At 44.4% G+C, this 16,684-nt stretch overlaps 3 protein-coding genes across 3 annotated transcripts; 1 reads left to right on the forward strand and 2 right to left on the reverse strand.

Annotated features, from left to right (window-relative positions):
• Positions 1-189: 189 nt before the first annotated feature.
• On the reverse strand, positions 190-3,548 carry LOC148886866 (uncharacterized). Its single transcript, XM_089017105.1, has 3 exons — positions 3,196-3,548; positions 1,811-2,113; positions 190-773 (listed from the first exon to the last, which is right to left on the reverse strand). The coding sequence occupies exons 1-3, from the start codon at positions 3,505-3,507 to the stop codon at positions 324-326; spliced, it is 1,065 nt and encodes a 354-aa protein (XP_088873231.1). The 5' UTR covers positions 3,508-3,548; the 3' UTR covers positions 190-323.
• Positions 3,549-4,903: 1,355 nt separating this feature from the next.
• Positions 4,904-10,684, forward strand: rabgef1 (RAB guanine nucleotide exchange factor (GEF) 1). The gene is made up of 9 exons (XM_089016611.1): positions 4,904-5,150; positions 5,808-5,987; positions 6,593-6,795; positions 7,374-7,540; positions 7,657-7,738; positions 7,806-7,938; positions 8,013-8,104; positions 8,631-8,887; positions 9,503-10,684. The coding sequence occupies exons 2-9, from the start codon at positions 5,809-5,811 to the stop codon at positions 9,872-9,874; spliced, it is 1,485 nt and encodes a 494-aa protein (XP_088872737.1). The 5' UTR covers positions 4,904-5,150; position 5,808; the 3' UTR covers positions 9,875-10,684.
• A 138-nt stretch (positions 10,685-10,822) lies between these two features.
• kcnj6 (potassium inwardly rectifying channel subfamily J member 6) lies at positions 10,823-16,102 on the reverse strand. The gene is made up of 3 exons (XM_089016612.1): positions 15,857-16,102; positions 12,938-13,858; positions 10,823-11,982 (listed from the first exon to the last, which is right to left on the reverse strand). The coding sequence occupies exons 2-3, from the start codon at positions 13,833-13,835 to the stop codon at positions 11,666-11,668; spliced, it is 1,215 nt and encodes a 404-aa protein (XP_088872738.1). The 5' UTR covers positions 13,836-13,858; positions 15,857-16,102; the 3' UTR covers positions 10,823-11,665.
• Positions 16,103-16,684: the final 582 nt, after the last annotated feature.

Consider the following 16,684-nt stretch of genomic DNA (forward strand, 5'->3'; position numbering starts at 1 on the left):
ATTCGGAAAAAAATATAGAATAATACAGTAAGGTCCGGTGCTTGTGATTTGCATGTTTGGGGGCTGGGCTCGTCGGGGGAGCCTGACGTCACGGAGAGAAGGAAGGACCCTACAACTAGGAGTCCGCGAGAGTGCCTGAGTGGAGTAAGCATAAGAGTGAGTTGAATCACCCCACCAACAACTCCAGTATGAGGGTTTATTCCTAAAATTATAAGTTTAATTAACTGTACAATGGACATAAAATACGAATTGTAATTGGTCTCTGTGGCCAATCTTCCAAACAGTATAGATTACAAAAAAAAAAAAAAAACATTCATACCCATCTAGTCTGGACTAAGCTCAAAAGCATCCTCTTGTGCCAACAGTTGCTCTAACACTTTTTTGGAGTGCAAGAAAAAGCGTCTGCTGTGCTCTAGGTCTTGCGCGTTTATGATTCGCGTCACCAAAGCTCGTTGGATGGCCGGAGACTCGCAAGGGTGATGCAGCACCATGTGACTGACATTTCTGCCCGGTTCAATGACCAGAAGGCCCTCTTTGTCAGTTTTACAAGTTCCGCCATCGCTCGTCTGGTTGAACGTCTCCGACTGACTGATGTGAAAGGGCCTCCCGCTGGAGCAGGTACGGTTATTGCGACGCTGCGGTGCAGTTGCTGCACTTTCCAGAATATTTCTGTGGAGGTAGACGGTGTAACCTTGCACCAGACGGTTTAATGCAGTCTTGTAGGATAAACGAAGAGACTCCACCGACCCAAATGGCACAGAATGAAGACGAACCTGTTCAAAGAAAAAGCAAATAAATACATAAATAAATAAATGAATACATCAATAAATAAAGAGGCAAACAAATAAATACAATGGTGAATAAATAAACATGAAAGAACAAATACATGAATACATAACTAACGACTATAACTAATTAATAAACTAGCTAATTAAATAACAGATAAATAAATAAGTAAACAGACAAATAAACAGATAAACAGACAGTAAATAAATAAATAGGTGAAAAAATAAACATAAATGAATATCAAACCTAACTAACTACTGTAACTAAATAAAATAAAAAAGCCCCAAAAAATGTGTGCAAAACAAACAAACAGAAAAATGAATAAATAATTACATAAATAAACATAAATAAATAAATAAATGAATACATAACTAACAACTGTAACTTTCTAGCTCACTAACTAAATAAACAGATACATAAAAGTAATCAGACAAAAAAACAGGGACATAAATACATATTTGAATAAACAAACGAATAAATAAATACATACATACATAACTAACTACCGTAAATAACTCACTAACTAGCTAGCTAACTAACAAACTAAATAAATGAATACATAACTAACTACTGTAACTAATGAACTAACTAAATAAAGCCCAAGAAAATCAAGTGCAAACATACAAATAAATAAATACATAAAATAAATAAATAAATAAATAAATAAATACACACATACATAAATAAATAAACATAAAAGAATAAGTAAACGAATAAATAAATGAATGTATAAAAAAATACATAACTAACGACTGTAACTATTTAGCTAACTAACTAAATAAACAGATAAATAAATAAATATTTGAATAAATAAACATAAATAAATGAATGAATACATAACTACTGTAACTAACTCACTTACCAAATAACTCATTAACTAATTAAATACACAAATAAATACATAAAGAAAGATATAAATACATGAATAAATAAATACATAAATAAATAAATCCCCCCTTCCTCCCCAAAATCAAGTGCAAATAAAGAAAGGCATGAAATCCATGTTTCCAAAATGTTGCCAGACCTGGTGTATCCTCATATGGAGATGAAGCGCAGCTCCGGTCAACCATTGTTGCATGGACACCGAACTCATCCTCTTCTTCTTGGTCATCCTCTGATAATGGTCCAGCATTTCCAATTTCAGCCAGGTGTCGTAGATCTCCGTGGTTTCGGCCATCGTTTCCTGGTCGTTGGCCACGGCCGGGACGGAGCGTAGGTAGTTGTGCGCAATTCCGCCGATTCGTGAGGAGATTGGAATTCCAAAAATCTTTTTGGCCGCTTTTGTCAGGGGCCGTTGGGCAGCGTGTGTTGAACTGTTGCTCCTGACCTAGTGAAGAAATACACATCAGCACAGCTTAGGAGGCGCAACAGAATTTCAAATTAGCATTTTTCGGCACTTAAAGGACAACCGACACCTGCGGGCAAGTTGCGTCCCTAATTTGTACAATCACTTGAAATGACTTCTACTGAGCGTATTTTATACAAAGATTCCACGGCATATAGCTATATTTTACGTTTGAAGACTCGCGCTGAATATTCAGAAAGTCTTGTTTTGGAGTTGATGCCTGATGTGACGTCACGTCTGGAACGCCCCTGACCGAGAAAGCGACACACAATGCATTTTGGGTACTACTTGTTTTCATCCGAAAACACCGTTAATGGTGAAATTAGAAGGAAAACTACATAAATAACGCGATGGTGAATGGTTGTGTGTTGCAACAAGACTACTATTTGATACTAGTTGACACAAATTCCCAGCAGACAAATCAGCCCATTTCCAACGGAGCTTGTGCGCCATCTTGTGCATTTTCTGGGACGCTACGTTGGAGTCCAGACGGCTCGAATTGATACGGAAGGACTTCTTTAATCGATTCCAAACATTTATGCTTTCCTCTTCCGAACTATTGGAATCAGATTCATAACTGGATGAGTAACAAGAAAGGATCTTTTTCCGAATCTGAACTCTCTGAAGCCATTGTTTTGAATCTGGAGCAAGGCAGTTGGTGAAGAAGTATCCTGGTGTGACGTCACGAACAAAGGGGGCGGGACTTTCTGAATCTACCCAGTTTTGGGACACTTTTAAGTCATTTTTATTGGTGTTTTGCATTTGACTAAAAATATCAGCCTGCGTGTTTTGGGTATTTTAGTTGCTCTAAAACGTTTTTTTTTTTTTAATGTCAGTTAGGAAACAAAAAAAATGGTGTCGCTTGTCCTTTAATTCTCGGCAGATTATAAAATTGTACCGGCTTGAGACGAAAAAAAAATATCGTACAAGAAAAAAGAGATTTTACAAGAAAAAGGGTTTAAAAAGAATTGAGTCCTTATCTTTGGATTAAAATAGTAAACGTAGTCAATCCCATCCAACGAAAAAAATCAATATTGACATGAGTCATCAATAAATCCAACAACCTGTTGAGCAGCGTGGTCCAACAGCAAGGACAAAGCCAGCGCTACCACCCCGACGCCCACGTAGGTAACCCTGGCGCCTCCCAACTCTCGGTTAAGATGGAGGCCCAACGCCGCCCGCTGCTCCTCGCCGAAGCTCCTCTGCAACGAAGAGTACTGATGCTGCAGCGCGGCCGACGAGTCCAAAGACAGGAAGGAATTGAGAACCGGGTCCAGGGAGATGTTCGGAACCACGTTGGCGTCACGGGCCGCCACAAAGAGTTCCTGGACGGTCGCCTGCGAGGGCAGACACAGACCGGGGTCCAGCGGGATCATGGTTGACCGCTTGTGTGTTATAACAGCCGTGTTTTAGTCCATAGTATTATTGACCTTGTGGTGTGTTTACTTACAGGCTGTTACGTCACATCCGGTCAGCCATTGGACCGTCACATAAATCCCCTTTTCCATGTGATGGGCACATACTCACAGCTAACTACAAGGCACACTAAAGTGGCCATGTTGACTTGGTTGTTATCAACAGCTGTGACGTCAACTAACCTATAATAGGAACGATGACATTAAAATGGCTGGAGTTGTTTTCAGCAAAAAAACATTGACATGTTACACCGGTAAAAACACGTTTTTTTTAAATAGAAGATTCGCCGTGGGAAAAAAAAACAATAATTTCCTCGGAAATGTCAGCTTTTTTAACATTACCATTTCATTCTCGTAGTTTCTTGTCGCTAGATTTTTAGATATGATAAACATACAAATGAATGACAAGTTGCCGTCGTCAAAGTGCTTCCGGTTTTTTGGGTAGTGTATACTGCGCATGCGTGTACTGACTATGTTGGGGATTAATTTTTTTAAAGGAAAACGGGAATAATGTGTAATTTTGTTGAAAAAGGACACTTATTTCCATGAGAAAAAAATCGTAATTTGATAAAAGTAAATTCGTCGTATTACTTGCGCTAAAATCGGCATTACAGATAAAAAAAAACATTGAAATGTACGCGAGATTTCTTTTTTTTTTTAACACCGTGTTTTCTTCACGTTACAACGGGATATTGTCCTATAATTATTCATATGTATTTCGTCAAAACGCCCAAGAGGAAAAAAACCAACAAAAATACGCTCCGTCAATCACGTGACACCATGCACCGAAGGCTTTTCGGTGACAAGTGAAATTTGACAACAGCAAAGACACGCTTTTCTTAAGTAGAACGTCTACTGTAGGATTAAAAACATTACTTTCCTTGGAAAATATCAGCTATTTTAACATTTCATTCTCGTAGTTTCTTGTCGCTAATTTTTTTTATTGAATAAACGTACAAACTAATAACAGGTCGCCGTCGTCAAAGTGCTTCCGGTTTTTTGGGTAGTGCATAATGCGCATGCGTGTACTGTTGGGGGTTTATTTTTAAAAGGAAAACGGGAATAAAGTGTAATTTTATCGAAAAAGGGCAATTATTTTCATGAGGGAAAAAAATCGTAATTTTATAAGAGTAGATTCGTCGTATTGCTTACAGTAATATCGGCATTACAGATAAAAATTCATTGAAATGTACACGAGATTTTTTTTTAAAGCGTGTTGTTTTCTTCACGTTACAACGGTATTTTCGTTGTAGAATTGTTCATATTTAATTCGTGAAAACGCACAAGAGTAAAAAAACAAACGAAAAGACACTTGACAATCACGTGACCCCGTGTTCCGAAGGCTTTCCGGTGACCAGTGACGTCACGCGCAAATCCATCCCATGTCTGAAAGCTGATGGACCTAATAAAATAAGTACAATGGCGCACCTTTTACTCTATTTCTACCCCTTTATCCTTTTATTTTAGTTCTTGGACTAATCTTTAAACTGGCGACCATATTACAAGAATCTGGACAAAGCTATTCGCCGTACAGTTGCCCGGTATCGTAGCTGGAATAAAAGAAGATCTTCTACATTTATGCGTTGAGGGGGGAAAAATAACAGGTGAGTACTTCACATGATCGATTCGCATGATCGATTTAACTCGCGTTTAAATTGAACGGGATGCAGTTTCTCCTCATGGTGGTTCGACGCGGTTTAGCAGCTTGAATGAGCTAACGTTAGCGACATGCCACTAAATGTGTAACTGCAACGTAATAATCATTATTATAATGCTTATCGATACAAAAATACCAAAGTTGAAAATACAAAATGGCAAGAATGGCGTGCAGTGAATCACAACATATTATAACAATGCTTAAATGCCACAAAAAAAACGTCCCGGTGGTAATGGAGGACACTCAATTTCTATCAACTAAAATTTCCCAGCCCAAAATTCACATTTTGACGTCACATGCCAGCAGGCCCCGCCCCTCAAAGGCACGTGCATATCTAGAAAAATGTCCTTTTCAGCAGTGGATCAGGGACGTCATTGTCTTGTACCAACAACCGGTGGCATTTATGGCATTATGATCTATTCTCTAGGTATAAGCTATTTATTCGCTATCTATTCGCTAGCTATTCGCGATCTATTCGCTAGCTATTTGCGATCTATTCGCTAGCTATTAGCTATCTATTGGCTAGCAAGCTTGCTATCTATTTGAGTTACTTCTGGGTTGAGTGAACGCTCTAGTGTTTTTTTAATAATATTCTTTTTCGCAGCATGAGTCAGAAAACAGAACGTCGCGGCATCCACGTGGACCAATCGGAGCTGCTCTGCAAGAAAGGATGCGGTTACTACGGCAACACGGCCTGGCAAGGCCTGTGCTCCAAATGTTGGCGGGTGGAGTACCAACGGGTGCGCCAGAAGCAGATCCAGGACGACCGGGCCTTGGCCGAAAAGTATATTGCGCCTCTCGTCGCCCGTGTCAATCTCGAGCGTCGGCTAGCGTAGCCGCGGAGCAATCAAGTCCTCGTTTTCATCGCAATTTCCAAGAGTCTACTTGACGTTTGGATGAAAAGGACTCAAAGCTAGCTCGCTATTTGCTGTCCATTTCCTATTTATTAGCTGACTAGCTAGCTATTTGGCTGGCTCGCGAGCTGGCTGGCTAGCCATTAGGCTAGCTTTCTGGCTGGCAAGCTATCTATCTGTATATATATTAGCTATATAGCTAGCTAGCTTTCAAGCTATCTATCTCTTTGCTATTTATTGGCTGGCTAGCAAGCTATATGGCTGGCTTGCTGGCTATCCGGCTATCTAGCTATCTGGCTGGCTGGCAAGCTATCTATCTGTATATTTATTGGATATCTGGCTGGCTGGCTAGCTATCTGCTAGCTTTCTGGCTGGCTGGCAAGCTATCTATCTGTATATCTATTAGCTATATAGCTAGCTCACTATTTGCTATCTATTAGCTAGCTGGCTAGCTTTCTATCTATTTGAGTTAAATTTTTGTGGGAGGAGCTTGTTTGAGGAGTTAAGCAAGTTGGACTCTTGTCATATCGTCCAGGTTGCAGCGAGAGGAGGAAGCGGCCGCCTTCGCTAGCGCTCATGGCGCTCATGGCGCTCAGGCTCAGTCCACCCCGTCTTCGTCCCAGTCCTCGCTCGGACCCTTTTCCAAATTTGAGGAGAAAAAAACCAACGAGAAGACGCGTAAAGTGACGACCGTCAAGAAGTTCTTCAGCCCATCGTCGCGGACGTCTTCCAAGAAAGGTACACTTAGAACTAGATTACATTAGATTAGATTAGCCTTTATTTGTCTCCCAGTGGAGAAATTTACATGGACGTCTCCTGTTTCACGTAAATGCAAATGTCACGTCGGCCATTTTGAATGCATTTCAACTTACACCTGTTTGACTTACGGCCGCTTTGTCTGAACGGAACGCGGTCGTAACTCGGATGTTACCTGTACTGTATATGGATTGTACAGTAAAGTCTCGTTATATCGATATTGGATATATCGATAGTCCCGGTTATATCGATATTTTTTCGGACTCCCTTGAATATCGATATAACGAGACTTTACTGTATTTTGTACATCTGCCCCCATTTCAGGATCATGTAACTCCAGACCCAGATAACTTGGGAATTAACTGTTTGTTTATGATGAAAGAAGAGAGTCTAAGGTTTCTAACGCTGGATTGAATGTTCATGTAGACCTAAATACTCAATATTCTGTGGGACCTGGAATTTTGAGTGACAATGACAAAAACCCTGGCACTGGAGTGGTCAGATTTTTACACATCTGGCAGTGAATGAGTTAATTTTTGATGCCATTTTCACCTCATCAGACTCCCCGGAGGTGAAGACGAGCAGCCCGTCCGTTAGCCGCCGCGCCAGCTTCGACTCGGACCAGGTCTCCAAGGACTTTGGGGAGTTCCTGAGGAACATGCAGCGACCCGGCCGAGAGATCCAGAAGCAGTGTCGCAGCTTCCTGCTAAGCATGTCCGGCAAGAAGGTGAGGAAATGTGCTTCCGTCAACATTCTCATCGATGGATCACTCCTGGACCACCGAGAGCTTACGCAGACGTGTTGCCACACAAAGTTCAGCACGTCATTTGGTTTTTGTTTCAGGACCTGAACGCAGAAGAAGTGTCGGAGTGCGTTCAGGATTTCTACCAAAGCCTGGCCGACCGCTTGACGAGCCACTTCAAAGGTGACGAGATTCCCGGACCGCTTCGCATCCGTAAAGGTGACCCTGGCGTGATTGTGGCGTCCTTCAGGTTCGTCCGAGTCGGTGGAGCAGGTGATGGACCAGGTGGAAAAGTACATCATGACTCGTCTGTACAAAAGCGTCTTCTGCCCGGAAACTAGCGACGACGAGAAGAAGGACTTGGCCATGCAGAACCGGATCAGGTGGGCGTGGCCTGTTTTTCGCATTTCCACGTTTGCGCGACTCGACTGGACGCTGCTTGCGTTTGGTCTTGCAGGGCCCTCCACTGGGTCAACATCCAGATGCTTTGCGTACCCATGGACGAGGAGATCCCAGAGGCCTGCGAGAGTGTGGTCAAAGCCATCACGGGTAAACCTTCCGTTGCCGTACGTCCAGGGTGGAATTGGAGTTAGCGTTTCCTCTCTTTAAATCCAAAGTCACAAATAATGACTTTCGCGGGCCGAATCAAATGATGTGGCGGCCCAGATTTGGCCCCCGGGCCTCGACTTAGACACCCGCGCGATACATGGTGGGTTTTTTTTCGGTTGGTTCGGATTTTAGCCAGCATTTGCTAGATATTAGCTGGCTCTCTAGCTAGCTAGCTATTTTCTATCTAGTTAACTGGCTGGCTATCTAGCTGGCTACCTATTAGCCATCTATTAGCTGTCTAGCTAACTATTTGCTATGTATTAGCTGTCTAGCTGACTGGCTGGCTATCTAGCTGGCTACCTGTTAGCTATCTATTATCCGGCTATCTAGCTATTATTATCATCATGGCACTTGACATGCTTGATTTGCTATGACGGGCCGAATAAAATGACATGGCGGCCAGATTTGGCCCCCGGGCCTCGACTTTAACACCCACGGGGTTTTGTTTCTCTTGCAACCACTCCAGACATCATCGAAATGGATTCAAAAAAGGTTCCCCGTGACAAGCTGGCGTGCGTGACGCGCTGCAGCAAGCACATCTTCGCCGCCATCGGCAGCACCAAGCGCGAGCCGGCGTCGGCCGACGACTTCCTGCCGGCGCTCATCTACATCGTGCTCAAGGGCAACCCGCCCAGACTGCAGTCCAACATCCAGTACATCACGCGCTTCTGCAACCCCAGCAGGCTGATGACCGGCGAGGACGGCTACTACTTCACCAACCTGGTCGGCCATCTTGAACTATATAGATTGACTATGAGCGAGGGGGGGCGGGGCAATGGCGCTTTGTAGCTAGCTAGCTATCTGTTAGCTATGTATCCAGCTAGCTATCTATTAGGTAGCTGCATAGTTAGCTGGCTATCTATTAGCTATCTAGTGGTTAGCTGCTTACTTTTTTAATTTATTTAGCTAGCTAGTTTTTTTATTTATTTGACTTACTTCCGGGTTGAGTGAACGCCGCCGCGTGTGGCTGCCGCTGCTCACCCACAGATAAAAAAACTGATCCTGTGACTGTAAAGTATCCTTGAGAGTTTTGAAAGGCGCTTAGAAATCAAATGTATTATTATTATTACTGTACCTATTAGCTAGCTAGCTTTCTATCTATTTGAGTTACTTCCGGGTTGAGTGAACGCCGGCACGTGTGGCGGCCGCTGCTCATCCACAGAAAAAGAAAGTGATCCTGTGACTGTAAAGTATCCTTCAGAATTTTGAAAGGCGCTTAGAAATCAAATGTATTATTATTATTATTATATCGAATAGAATAGCGACAAAGATGGCAGCCATGATGCTACACACCTCTTTATCTTATTTCTGATTATTCTTATCCCCCCCCCCCACCAGTGCTGCGCAGCGGCCTTCATCGAAAAACTGGACGCCCAATCCCTCAACCTGACCCCGGAGGAGTTCCAGTCCTACATGTCGGGCCAGACCTCGCCGCAGTCCGACCGGAAGCGTCTTTCAGATCCTCCGGTCGCCAGCCCCGCGCTGCTCCAGCTCAGGCGCAACCTGGACCTCCTGTCCGACCTGGACGCCCGACAAGAGGCGCTGATGGAGGCGGCCCGCCAGCTGGGCGCCGAGCTGGCGGCCTGGTCCGACAACGTACGACGGGAGGTGCGGGACGCCCTGGAGAAACAGCCGCTGACCCGGAATCGGCCCGTCGTCGCTGATGAGCTGCTGGCCGAGGCTTTGGTGGCCCAGGTTTTGGTTGACTAATGCGTTACAAACGTGAGACAAGTCCACGCATTCCATTTACAGTGACACCTCAGCTTACGAACTTAATTGCTTCCCAGAAATTGCGTGTAAGGCGAAAAGTGTGTCTTCTAACTCGACCTCCATTAGAACACGACACAAGACAACGTTGCTCATCATTTGGATGCCACAATTTAGCGGATGTAAACGTAAAGTGCATGAACGACAAAAAAACGGTTCGCGATTCCAGTAAAAGACACATTAATAGAGTTACTTACATGTCGCCGGGTTGGAGAGTAAAAAAACAATAAAATATAAGCGGAATACAATTTACATTGTCGTGCCGAAACGCTGTTTGTATTGAGTTTGGCCTACTGCGACTTCCGTATGACTTCCGCGTTCCGGTACTTCCGCTTTGACGAATCGTCGCGCTAATGTAAATACGTCGTCGAAATTACATTAAAATAATATGAATTTTAAAAAAAATATTTCGAAGCGTCTTTCAAAACTTTCAAGGACACTTTACTTCGGGATTTATTTTTCGTGACTGAATTTCCGTATGACAGAAATCCGTCGGTAGAAAAAAACAATATTCTCGTTGACGCTAAATGCTGTGTTTTTTTTTAAATAAAGAAAATCCAAATAACATGAATAACACAGCCTGACAAAAACAAAAATGCAATTAACAGTTTATTTAATATAGTTGTGATTATACTTTTTGTTGATGTGTGTGCGTGTTTGTGAGAAAAGTTTCAGGCTTCGGGGCTTTTACTGCAACGGCGATTGTCTCTTTCTCACTCCAATGTGCAAATAAAGTTGGTTTGTATTTTTAAAGGGCAGTTGAAAGTCATGGCTTTCCGTAGTAGAAGTTTACAAGAAGAAAAAAAATCCCCCCAAAGTGGAGAATGCGGACACCACACATGAAAATCATCTCAGATGATTCGTTTATTGTTGGGCATATGCTAATGCACATACGGAAAGTTTCAACTGTAATCATTAATAAGTGTATCGTGTGTGTGTGTGTGTGTATGAATCCAGTAGACAGCTTTTTAAAATCCTCAAAAATTACATAGCTATTTTCCATTTTGAGGGACTTTTTAAAATTATTATCGTTTATAATAATTATTGTCTCCGATTGGCGATCATCTTTTGAAGTACCAACACATCCAAAAAAAACGCAAAGCTGCGGAAAGGTTTTGGGGCGAACGCAGTTTTTGAATGTTCGGAGACTCAAATTTGCTATCGTAAGGCATAGATTATGTACAGGGCTAAGCTAAACCGCGATAGCGTCAAACAACCCTCAAATACAGTCAAACATTGGTTTTCGATCACAATCGGTTCCATAAATCTGTTCTAAAACCCAAATATTTCCCATTACGATCAATGTCTGCTTTTTTTATCACGACTGAACAAAATAAGCATGACTGCTACGGGAGGATAATGCGTCGGTCACAATAAGACGCAACACCAGGAAGTGACGTAAAAAGGAAGCGGAGTCGACTGGTGTGTTCAGGTGCGCTCGGTTTGGTGAGAACCAATTTTCAGTGGTTAACTGAGGCTAAAAGCCTATAATTTTTTTGGTCAAAAACCTAATTGGTCGAGAACCAAGACATTCGAAAACCAAGGTTTGCCAGTATTCACACAGCAAACCCAAGACACCGGGAGGGGTCCAAAACATGTCAACTTATGTACAAAAATACTTGATATGCAAACGTCCGTACGGGGAGATTGGAATAGAAAAAATAAGAAGGATCTGGGGACGGGGTTTCCTCTGGCCACTGCCCAAAATGGCGGAGCTAGCGCGCATGTTCGTAGCTACAGTTTGGACTCGCTCTCAGCGTTGGCGACATCTCCGTTGCGTTCAGTCCGCGAGTCTCGGCGTTCAGCCTCGGGCGCCAGACCCTGCTGGCTCAGTTTGCTGCCCATGGACCACGTAAGGGGCAGGCGGGCGCGGCCGCTCATGTCGGCTAGCTGGCGGGCGCTGCAGGCCGGCGTGTTGGTCTCGTAGATGTCGTGGAAACTGTTGTAGTCCACCTCGTAGAAGCCGTCCTCTAGCGTTAGCACGGGTGTGAAGCGGTAGCCCCACTTGATCTCGCTGCTCACGTACGAGCTGCGGGCCTGGCACGTCATGCCTGGGGACAGTGGCAAGGGATTGGCGCTAACTCAGGGCTACGTCCCTAGCTGTCCTCTAAACTCGTCCGTCCGTCCGTCCTTCCCCATGGTAGGACGAGTCAGTTGGTCGCATCGATCGCCATACGTCAGTCCAGAAGACCCTATCAATCAGTCCAGCTCAGTCAGTCAGTCTGTTCACCTGTTTTCATGTCAGGCCTTTGACTCACCCGTCGCAAACTGTCTTCCCACCTTTTGTCCACCATTTTGTCTCTCCAAGGTCGTTGGTCCCGGATCTTATCTGTCAGTCGATCCATTCTTCCAAGTCAGTCAGTCTGTCCACCTGTTTTCATATCAGGCCTTGGACTCAACCGTCTGTCCACCCCTTCCCATCCGCCATTTTGTCCGTCCAAGGTTGTTGGTCCCGGGTTCTTACCTGTCAGTCCATCTGAGTTTCAAGGTCTGTGAGTCAGTCCGTCCACCTGTTTTCATGTCAGGCCTTTGACTAAACTGTCGCGATCGGTCTGTCCACCTCTTCGCGTCCACCATTTTGTCTGTCCAAGGTTGTTGGCCCTGGTTTTTACATGTCAGTCGATCCGTTCAAATGAGTCCGTCGGTCAGTCAGTCTGTCCACCTGTTTTCACGTCAGGCCTTTGACCGTTGCAAACCGCCTTCCCACCTCTTGTCCACCATTTAGTCCGTCCAAGCTCATTGGTCTCGGATCTTCACTGTCACTCCACAAATAATTCATGGCATCCGTCCACTGGCTGTGTCCCCCCCCCCCGATGTCTTATTCGGTCCCTTCATCCTCATCTGTCAATCTGTCCAACCACCTCAGTCAGTCTCGAGAAACCATCCAAGGATTCGGTCCAACATCTGTCAGTCCGCCAGTCAACCCCCATCAGACAATCGTCCACCGTCTCCCAGTCCAGTGTCCGTCCTGGAAAGGACTATTGTCAAAACGTATTAGCGACTTACCCGTGGCCTCGACCATGCCCTCCAAAATGACCACAATCTCCAGCTCCTCCTTGGCCAGATGAGCCGGGGAGATCTCCCAAAAGGGACTGTTCTGGTTGATCTCGTGACAGATGATGAGCGGCGAGACGAGGAAGAGACGGTCGTCGCCCGTGTCGTAGCCCACGTTTATGTCCGTCTGGTTGAGGGGGATGAACTCGCCCTCCTTGGTCTGCTTGGACTTGATGAGCTTGGCCCGGATGGAGGCCTCCACGATGTGCGAGTTCCGCAGGTCGCCCACCCGGAACATCAGACACAGGCGTCCGTCTCTCATGGAGATGACGGCGTTGGTGGAAAACACCAGAGTCTCGGCTCGCTTCTTGGGTTGCGAGATCTTGACGAACATGCAGCCCACCATGAAAGCGTTGACGATGGAGCCCAGCACCGACTGGATCAGGAGCAGGAGGATCCCTTCGGGGCACTTGTCCGTGATGACCCGGTAGCCGTAACCGATGGTGGTTTCCGTCTCGATGGAGAACAGGAAGGCCGACACGAAGCCGTTGAGATTATTGACGCACGGAGTCCAAAGGTTGTCGGCGAGGTGGTCCAGGTCGCCTCGCAGGTACGCGATGAGCCACCACATGAAGCCGAAGAAGAGCCAGGTGACCGTGTACACCAGGACGAAGATGAAGATGTTGAAGCGCCACTTGAGGTCCACCAGGGTGGTGAAGATGTCCGTCAGGTAGCGGTAGATCTCCCGCACGTTGCCGTGGTGGACGTTGCACTTGCCGTCTTTCTGGACGTAGCGCTGGACCTTGCGCGAACGATCCGTCGCCGCCAACGCTTTGGACGGATCCTGGCCGAACGCCTTGAGGAACTTGGAGGCTTTGCCCAGGGCCGGACTCTCCACATCCTGCTCCATGAGGATTCTGGATGGATTCAAGGCTGTGAAGAGACGCAAAGGGTGTTCTTTGGGGGAGAAACCAGAACGTTCCCGTACTTTTCCCTTCTATTAGCTATCTATCCAGCTATCTATTAGCTTTCTATTAGCTAGCTAGCTTTCTATCCATTTAAGTTACTTCCGGGTTGAGTGAACGCTGGCGCGTGTGGCTGCCGCTGCTCACCCGCAGAAAAAACTATCCTGTGACTGTAAAGTGACCTTGAGAGTTTTGAAAGGTGCTTAGAAATTAAATGTATTATGATTATCACATCTATTAGCTAGCAAGCTATTAGCTTTTCTGTTGCAAAACATAATTTGCACCCCTGACTTGACTGTCACGTCAGATTTCCCCAGCGACCCTGCGACAGCCCCCCCCCCCGCGACCTTTCGACCCCACCGGCGTATTTACCAGCAGAACAAACGAATGCGTCGAAGGCGTTGCGCACTCCGTTCACAAGGGAATATTTTGAGCTTGAGCAGCACCGGTTTCCATGGCAACGTGCAGGCTCCGTCTATCAAGTGCTCACAATATAGCGGGGGAATGTTCTGGAACAGGCCGCTGCGCCGGCTAACGCTAGTCTCGTTAGTTTCAGTCGGTTGATAGCCGCTGTGATTTGATCAGTAGAAGAAGAAGAAAAAAAACGGCACTAGGATATAAGCCGCGGTAGCTTTCCAATGTCATGATAGTTTTCAATGCGAAAATTGGGGCTCTCAATCCATTTGCTATCCATTTTCCATCTATTTGCTAGCTATTTGCTATCCATTTGCGATCTATTAGCTCGCTACGCAGCTGGCTATCTATTTGCTATCCATGTGTTATCTATTTGCTATCTAGATAGCTATTTATTTGTGATCTATTAGCTAGTGACATAGCTGGCTATCTCTTTGCTATCTATTAGCTATCTGGCTAGCTATATGGCTATCTAGCTAGTTAGCTGCCTAGCTGGCTATCTATTAGCTATCTGTTAGCTAGCTTTCTATCTATTTGAGTTACTTCCGGGTTGAGTGAATGCTGGCGCGTGTGGCTGCCGCTGCTCACCCGCAGAAAAATCGATCGTGTGACTGTAAAGTGACCTTGAGAGTTTTAAAAAGAGCTTATAAATGAAATGGATTCGTATTCTTATTATTTAAAAAGGTTAGATGTTTTCTTACTCATTTGACCTCTTCCATCACGCTCAATATTAAAGTCCTTGAAAGTAAGGATAACATGCTAACGTTAGCATGCATTTTTTTGCATCTCCGGTGGTATTTCTATCGATTGCCGATCGGTCGTCACCATGAGTTGTCATCATAAAAAAAAAAAAAAAAAGAAAAATCCGAAAGCCCAACGGAGCATCTGCCGGCCGTTGCTAGGCAACCATTGTTTGGGGAATGGGCTTGAGCAAACAGAAAATGGGATTGTTTAAGCAGGTGCGCGCCACAATGGCCGACCGAGACTCATCTGAACACCAATGACTAACTAACTAGCCAGCTGGCTAGTTAGATAGCGAATAGAAAGCAAATAGATAGATAGCTAGGTAGCCAGTTAGCTAGTTAGATAGCGAATAGAAAGCAAATAGATAGTTAGCTACGTAGCCACCTAGCTAGTTAGATAGCAAATCAATAGCAAATTTGACAATAAAGCATGGCTGACTTTGAAATTGCGCAATAATGAATAAATACACAAATTGTTAAGTTTAAAGGTTCAAAATGGCGTCATGGAGCTCTCACCTTGCAAAAACAGGATAAACTATTAGGTGGGGGGGGGGGTGTTTTTGGTACAGGAAGAGCCTGTTGTCATGGAGACGGAGGTGACCTGTTCTCGGAGTGCGAAGAACAGTCAAAGGTCTGATGAATCATAAAAAAAGCAGCGCACCCCCTCCCCAATCCATCGTATCACGGCACTAACGTCGTTAGCATAAATAGCATCCTGGTCCTGTTATGCAACCCCCCCCCCCCCCCTCATCCATCCTTGCGCCTTTCCCGCATGTGAGAAGGCGTTACGATAGGGAAAAATGGCTTACCTGCAGCAAACGGGGGGCCCGGGCGCTTCCCATTGGCGTCCTTTTCCACAGTGGCGGCGAGCGGCTTAGAAAGGGCCTTTTTCCTCTGCCTCCATCCTTCCCGATGCCAGGAAGGCTTGCGAAGAAAGGAGCTTGTTAGCTCGCCAGCGCCAGCCTCCTCCCACCGTTGCTATCCGCCCTCCTCCTTCTTCTTCTACTCCTCCTCCTCCAGCGGCGACCTCCTTTCCGGGTCAAGTGGTTGGAGGGCAAAAGAAGAGCAGCCAAATGTGAATGAGAAATGGGAAAGAAATAAGAAATATGCATGTGGTAAGAAAAAAATACAAATAAAAAAGGTGGACTGTCCCTTTAAAATGTTCCACTTTGGGGGGTGGAGCTTATTTTTTTATGTTGAAATGTGATAATTTGTAAAAAAAAATAAAAAGCAGGTCTGCCCCTTTAAGATTTTCCACCTTATGGCAACCATAGTCGGAAAAAATATATAAAAAATATATACATACATATACTAATATATATTAAACTTATATTAAAAAAAATAAGAGAAATTGGTTAAAAAATATAGATTTTTTTGGGTGGATCTTATTTTTTTTCTTATTATAATGTGATAATCTGTAAATAATAATAAAAATAAACAACTAAATAAAGCAGGTCCGCCACTTTAAGGTTTTCTACCTAATGGGGACCATACAGTCGGAAACTTTGTTGCAGGAAAAAATATTACATATTATACTAATATAATTTAAAAGTCTATTTAAAAAAAAAAAAAAGAGAAATTTGTTGAAAAATGTGGATTTTTTGGGGGGTAGCGCTGATTTTTTTCTTATGATGTAA

Source organism: Hippocampus bargibanti, linkage group LG16 (assembly GCF_051943395.1).
Source record: "Hippocampus bargibanti isolate YZ-2025 linkage group LG16, ASM5194339v1, whole genome shotgun sequence".
In the NCBI taxonomy this organism is placed as follows: domain Eukaryota; kingdom Metazoa; phylum Chordata; class Actinopteri; order Syngnathiformes; family Syngnathidae; genus Hippocampus; species Hippocampus bargibanti.